The following is a 7,945-nucleotide window of genomic DNA, read 5'->3' as shown; positions in this document are numbered from 1 at the left end:
GCGAAACTACAGAGGCAAGATCGACCTAAGCGTTCGGCTTGTGATGCATCTGAACATTTATTGTTACTTGTAATTCAATAGCACTTTGATACTTTTATCTGTATAATAAAAAAATATATATATTAAACGAGTATAAGTAAATGTTAATTTATCGAAAAATATAATAATTGCATTAAATAATTTTCAAATATATCTTTCTTTATATTATACAACATATACATAGTTCATTCAATTAAATTTTTAAAAAAAAAATTTTCCTCAATGTCCGCAAGTCGAATTTACAGACAACTAATTTTTCCGTTTTAATTTTTCTAAAATAAAACACTCTATATATAAAAATCACAGTCGTTTATTATTATTAATAAATACTGGTAATTAAGTTAGACATTAGAGAATTACCAAAATTCTTTAGCATAATGAAAGATAGGTATATACTATAAAGTATCTAATTAAACATAGTATGTAAATTGGGTAGATAAAGATATGTACGCCAGCCAAGTATTAAAAATTTGCTTTCTGTCAAAATTACTATTCAATCAAAACCTTTACTAAATAACTAAACCCGACTTTCATCAGACTGACATAACTGACATTTTTGCTGCTCATGAAAATATAATTTCTTGTTAATACAATATTAACTGCATATAAAGATATCGATTAACGTTGAATCAACATTGAATAAGACGAAACAAAGTGATAGTTAAATGTTAAAAGCTTTTTCAGAAAATGTATAAAAAATTGAATGTATACGGATGTGAACCTGCGCATCTTGGAAATCGTTTAGGCGCTCTGCCCACAAAGCCTTACGTTCTTATCAAACTACATCAAAATTCTTATATCAGTGTAAGAACTACAACTTATTTATGTGGTTAGCATTTCTGAAGTCGCGTACGTCGCTACGTTTAATTTTTTATACGTTTCCTATTAATTTATTTTCCTTTCTTAAGTGTGGAATAACACTCTAATATGTGAATAAAATAATGTTACTTAAATATTAAATTACAGTTTTGAATATCACTATGTATAAACAAAAATCTCATAACAGTTTCTGTTCCCAGTGTGTCAAATCAATAATAGTTAGTATTTTGAATACATGAATTGCTTTCAGTTTCAATTCATTATTCAAAATAGTTATACGTAAAATGCAGACTATTTATTAGTTCACTTAAATTTTCAAAAAAAACACTAATGTTATAATGATTTTGAGATCAAGTCCATCACATAGCTACCTTTTACTTATCTCTTTAAAAGCCCACTTTATTCTTTTTCTTCTAAGCTTTTCTAAGTCACTAAAGACTTTATTGCTATTATATAAAACAGTTAGGTACTATTGGAATATATTATTATAAAATGTGATTATTTAAAAATTATGCCAAGTATTGCTAGTTACAAATAGATTTATTGCACTAGCGACCCATTTATAAAACACTCATAACCCTTAAACAGAGAAAACCCAGTGACGCAACTCTCCACTCTTTTCCAGAATATAATCATAAAAAATACAAAACTAAAATTTTAGTTCAACTCTCATTACAATCTCAATACAAAAAAAAGGGACATACATACATACCATACATAACGTAATTTTGACAGAGAACAGGTATCATATCACTCCTAAATCAAAGCATATGAATATAGTAGAAAAGCCTACAAATGTGATGACAAATAAAAAAATAATATCATTAATTAACTTAAAAATTAAGTCATGGGCCCGAACTAGTAAACCTTAAATTACTACGTATAAACCCTATACCGACTGAGTCGAACTGCTTACTATAAAGCTATGTATTTCGAAATCTAGGTTATTTTTTAAACCTACTTCTAACAGCTTAATAAATAACTTGGACAATAATATAAGAGCAAAAACTAATTAAGGAAATGTTTAGTCAATTGATCAATAAATAATTAATAATTGAGACAAATACAGTACTCGAGATACATTTTCTTGTATTTTTTAAACGCCTGGAAATAAAAATTCTAGTACATATAATAATACATAATACAAGCTATTTGCGCCGTCCGTCCATCAATACTAAGCATCGTCAGTATCTAACCGTAGTTTAAATGGGAGAAATAACAAAATATCACCGATAAATTACAAAGCGAATTGTGCTCTACTGCATCATTTTCAACTTGAACCTTAAAACTAAGTAGGAGATTACTCTAATAAATACAAAGAATGCGCTCAACGCTCCAACATCCACCCAAAAGTTGGCCTGATCCATGGTCATTTCCTTTAAAAACAAACTGGGGGTCCTAAAATGGCAATATGCTTCGGAACAGTGCAGTTTTTCTCTTCCATAACCGTAAACTGATAGCATTGCACCTTCGAAACCGTATCGCACATAGCTTAAGTATGTCAGCCACTGAAGATAGCTTGGTATAGCATTAAAATTGACGAAGAAACCGGAGAATAATACAATAGGAATGGTTGTAACTGGTCCTAAATAAACGCCAGTTTCTATTTTCATGGCAGCTCCTATGAGTAGACCTAGAGATTGTGAAACGAGCGCTGTGAGTACGTTTATAGTTGTGAACATCAGCACTCTGTCTGTTTGCATCGGTTGTCCTGTCATAAAGTACACTATTATCACGTACACTCCACTGAAGACAATCTGGAATTAAATTGGGAGTTTAATTAGCAAAATTATTCGAATTTATATGGATTAAAACAATGACATTGAATAATTTGTTAGGATATTGTTATAGGTTTTATTTTAAAATAGTAATTCCATAAAAATAGATGCCAATATACAAATTGCAATAAAAAAATTTACGCTAAGTTATCATTCATAAGATTATCTTAGGTATCAAATTAAAGTGGTAGATAAAAATTTATAAAGGAATTTAAAAAAAATAAAAGATATGGCAAAAAATAATGATCTATCATAGCATGCTATTTAATTATATAAGAAACATTTTTTTATAATTTAAATAAGTATTAGTATACCATAGATTGTAAAATATTTATAATTCATGCCATTTATTACAAAATTTATATATAACCAATTTATAATAATTAAAATAGTAATAATAATAGTACCTGAAACGGTAGATCTGCCATAGTCTTCGCAAAGTAGAACGCTTTCAATGAATACCAATAATTTAAATGCTCTCTCACAAACACGCTCATCTCAGTTGGGACTGTAAAAAAAATATTACAGAAATAAATAATTTATAAAGAGCTATATCGTACTAGATCCAGTTACTACGTTAGACTAAAATTTAAAACTAATTTCATCCATATCAATTGAAAAATTACTGCAATACTTACAGAAAAGGAAATCGATATCCAAATTATAAACGAAATTATTTAGGAAAACGGAAACCAATAGTACTTTGTAATATGAGATATAAACAAGAAAGACAAACTTACATGTAAGGATAGTAGGCATCATCGCCGTGAACATAGTGAACATCACAGTGAAGAACAAACATCCAGCATTGCTCATCACCTTGGCAGCATCATGGCCGATATCGTAATACAAAAATCCGATTAACAATCCAACGACGGTATGAGAACACAGCCTCAAGTGCGTTAGCATTTGATCTCGTAGAATACTTCTAAATGTCCTCTTCAATAAAATCCAGAATTGTTTCCATCCTGATGTAGGAAAACCAGCTTTTTGAGGTTTTTTGGTGAAACTCTCACTGGAGTCTAGAAGTGATGTAGTACATGTTACTGGAGCGAGGTTTGTTGTATTTGGTACGGCATTCTGTTTCTCAGTGTTGACTGTTGGTTCGGACATATCTATCACAGTGCATGTCGGTTTGTCTGTGAAATATAGAAATGGATAAATCATTTTAAATGAAGAAACTATTTTTTTAATGTTCCAGTATTTTTAAACAATGAGACTATTAACAGTTATAGTTTTTTTAGCTTGACGTTGCATCTCTTATATAGCGGGTTAGGCAGATAGAACCGAATGTTAACTTCCTGTCGGATTTTGGCGACAAAATGAGAAGCTCCTATTACCAGAGCAAGGAAATGAAAATAATTCATGCCTCTGATTGAATCAAAACCAAAATCAACACGTTTACAAACTCTATGATAAGATGAGACCAGTCGTAGCGCAGGGGTGACTGTAAACATGTCAAGGCCAAGCGCACCATTTAGTTCCACCAGTCAACGCACTATTCATATAGAACTCGGCAAAAAATGAGAAACGTAGTGTCTTAATATGAGGTTCCTTCTGCCTACCCTGTTTGCGATATATAGCGTGAAATTAAATTAAGACATAACTTAAAATTTCGCGATCTTAATATAATATTTAACATACCTATAACAATCTCAAGTGCTTCTTTCTTAACATTATTCTTGCTCTGATTGTTATAATTGCAATTTTGAGGCACAGATGATGACGAAGACGAAGTTGATGATTGCCCACGTCCGCAGTTACCTTTGTTCACCGCCATCACAAGCTTATGTACCCAATCACCGTGTTCACCTGTTGCCACCTCCATAACTGAAAAATATATTTATATCGTTAGGATATTTACACCACCACTCATTATTGTTTTGCAAATTTCGCAAAAGTTGTCTAGAAGAAATCACTGATTAACGATGAGCCTTTTGTGCGTCACTTGTTCTTTTTTCTTTTGTTTTACTGTTATTAATTGTGATATGCAATAAAGTGTAAATAAGCAAAAAAATATATAAAAAATATTCGTAATACATTTTTCTTTTATAAAACCGGTAAAATTTAACTCAAAATAACGTTTAAGTTAATTTGAATATATAATTCGTTTCAGGATCGAATAGCTCATAATCTGGTAGGTTTCAGTTAAGGAAACCCTTCTCCCTAAAGAGATCGGATATCAGGAGATATATTACTAACAGCCGCTATAACCTGGGTTGAACACGATTAAACGTATTTTAAGTATAATTGCTTAAATTTTGATGGTTTTCGTTTCGTTTTGTATTTTTTTTTAATTTCTATAATGATATTACTTATAAATACAAAAATAGAAGATATAAAATGTACGTATATAAATTTGGATTAAATTAAAAAAATCAGATTTCAGGTTAATATTTAACAATTTACTTTTAACTTACCATAATCAGCAGGGTTGTGATAACTCGGACAATGCAACGCCATGGATGATAAGAACGGCACCAATCCGCTAACCGGCCCTTGATATATACATTGTCCTTCAGCCAACGTGTACAAAAAGTCGAACATTTCAAACAGCCTCGCAGATGGTTGATGGATGGTACATATGATAGTTCTTCCGCCTCTCGACAAAGATTTTAGAAGAGATATACATTGGAAACACGAAGAGCTGTCCAACCCTGAAGTTGGTTCATCAAAAAACATCACAGGTGGATTGTTAACTAACTCTAAAGCTATGGAAAGCCGCTTCTTTTGGCCTCCAGAAAGATTTATCGTTCTAGTATCACCAGCTTCGACTAGACCCAGCATCTCCAGTATTTCATCAATGACTATTTTCTTTGCGGTAACTGTCATGTCTTTCCCAAGTTTTAAATTGGCCGACACGTTCATTGCCTCTCGTACAGTTAAATGCGGTAAGAGACAGTCGTCCTGCATGATGTAGCACGAGAGCTTGCGAAACCGCCTCAAGTTTCTTTCCTTGCCATTAATGAGTATTGAGCCGCTTACGTTTGAAGTTCTGTAAAAGAGAAAATTAGAAATTGGATAATTTCTATTTATTTATTAAATTTCACCTATTAGAAGTATATTAGAAATCAATTTATTTTCAAGGAAAATTTTCATTAATCTTTCATAGGAATCAATATGAACCATTTATAGAATTGTGATATTTTTATTTTAAAATATTAGTTTTTTTTCACGCTGTATCCCACATAAACAATGTAAGCAGACGTAAGTTAGTGTTAAGACACTCCATTCCTCATTTCCCATCTACTTTTCAAGACTGTCAGTGCTTTGTTTTGTTACCAGAGTAGAGAAACGAAAATAATCCATTCCCCCGAATGGAATCGAAAACAAAATCAGTTAGTCCCTCAGAAATGTCTTAGTACTTTTGATATCTTCTTTTTCTATCTTTTCATATAATGTTGTTTAATATACCATAATTAAAATAAACATACTTTATTTATTCTGACAAAGAATTGATTAATTAACATTCAACTAAGAAATATTATCCTTGATCTTGAGGGAAATATGTGACTTTACGGTTTTAGCACATTGTTAGTTTTAATTGCATTTCAAAGTCGACATTTTGATTGTAATCTTAGAATTAATTGCATAGAGGTAAGTACATATTTATATTTTATAGTTCATAACTGAACTTTGTAGAAAACTTTACGTCACGCCATTGTTAGTTTGATGATGACACTGTGCCCCGTATGTAGCAGGGGTCGCAGAGGGAACACGTAAGAAAGACACTCTGTTCCCTCCTTTTCGTCTAAATTTTGAGAAATTGCGTGTTAAGTGGAGGAACTCAACGCCTCTTCTTGTTACTAGGGCGAGGAAATAATTCCCTTGTGTGGGAAACCCACAATCATCGAGTTTATGGACATATTTACGTATCGTATAAAAATCTATATAATATAAAACAAAGATTGAAGTGATTCACTTGAAAAAACAAATATTAACATAAATCAAAAAACTTACTTATATCCAGCCAATATATTCATCAGAGTACTCTTCCCAGCGCCTGACGGTCCCATTATAGCTGTCAGTTCGCTGGACCTGAACGTTCCATTGATACATTTGAGCAAAGCCTTGTAACCTCTCTTCCTTCCTTCACTTACTGAGTAAGATAGGTCTGAGAACTCAATGTCGACTGGTGGGCGTTTAGGCAAGTGGGTCAGGGATGCCATAGGCTTCTTTTGGTCCCCATAACCGTTGGGTATCTTCGGTACTAATCCCGTCATCGCAGCTGTGCCGCCGTTGCATAAATTCATTTGTGAGCCCCTGGAAATTATAATGAAATATTAATAAGAAAATATTATTTGGTCATCATGACGAGGTTACAATATGTGACTATAAAAGTAATGGTTGCGGATTATCGGTTATCTATCACTGCACTGTTTTATATAATGGACCAAAGGTGCATCAACGCCTGCTGAGAAAGATTAAGCATCACACACGTGTCATCTAACGTACATCACGTTACACACACTGTAAAACACTTTAAAATAAATCGATCCTCAAACTGGAAAATAGTTATGCTTATTATTTCCTTTCTCCGCTCGAGCATGACAACACTTCGTGTTGAATTCTACCACTAATACTCAATAACCTTAAAATGGGCAGAATGTACAGAATTAAGTGTCTTAACACTAGATTTTTGCCTATTCTGCTATTAGGTATATCTGGGAGATGCATAAAGATTTTTTTTTATTTCATGCCGTATCCCGTTTTTCCTTGTTATTACGAGGAGAAAACAAAAATAAAGCATCCCCTTATCATCAGAATCACGTCACTATAGTGTTTATATATAAATAACTTTAAAATATACAATTTTCATTGTTACATAAGCCATCAAGTTCAAGGGCGAGTGTCAGAACGTGACGTTTGGAATGTTTCTATACTACAGTCTTAAGGGAGCTCGCAAACGAATGTTAAGTAAATGGCATGCATGGTCACGCGTTGCCACTGTATAAAGAAAATTTAGTTAAAATTAAATATTACATAGAATTTTTAGGAACTATACGAGTAAGTATTATGTTATTTAAATTTTATATTTTTTAGGTTGGTTGGTTATTATTTTCTATATATACTTTCTATCTATCTGATATCACGCAGCGTCAAGAAAGCGTTTTCCGTCCGAATTCAAAAATTAGCTTTTTGAGTGACGGAATTCAGCCTTGTCTTGCCAGATCAGAGTTTCATGATTCAGGGATTCAGGTTCCCCCGAATGCTGATTCGAACCCACAGCCGTACGCTGGCCCATTGCGTTAGCCTCTACTTGTAGACACTATATTTTGAAAATACTGTATTCTAAGTTATCTGAAGCG

General features: G+C 32.3%; 1 protein-coding gene across 2 annotated transcripts in view; it reads right to left on the bottom strand.

The window, feature by feature from the left end:
* Positions 1-329: 329 nt before the first annotated feature.
* The window catches only part of Atet (ABC transporter expressed in trachea), a 30,742-nt gene continuing 23,126 nt past the window's right edge, over positions 330-7,945 (bottom strand). For both annotated transcript variants that reach the window (XM_085202678.1, XM_085202680.1), the window contains 6 exons: positions 6,597-6,899; positions 5,057-5,631; positions 4,281-4,466; positions 3,377-3,775; positions 3,044-3,144; positions 330-2,615 (listed from right to left, as the gene is read on the bottom strand). In XM_085202678.1, coding sequence (XP_085058804.1) covers positions 2,115-2,615; positions 3,044-3,144; positions 3,377-3,775; positions 4,281-4,466; positions 5,057-5,631; positions 6,597-6,899 — 2,065 coding nt within the window. In that variant the 3' untranslated portion in view covers positions 330-2,114. The remainder of the gene's footprint in view (positions 2,616-3,043; positions 3,145-3,376; positions 3,776-4,280; positions 4,467-5,056; positions 5,632-6,596; positions 6,900-7,945) is intronic.

The sequence above is a fragment of the Heliconius melpomene genome, chromosome 19 (assembly GCF_056956725.1).
Source record: "Heliconius melpomene rosina isolate 202511_hmr_F chromosome 19, ASM5695672v1, whole genome shotgun sequence".
Lineage (NCBI taxonomy): Eukaryota > Metazoa > Arthropoda > Insecta > Lepidoptera > Nymphalidae > Heliconius > Heliconius melpomene.
This window is presented reverse-complemented; position numbering and strand designations above follow the sequence as displayed.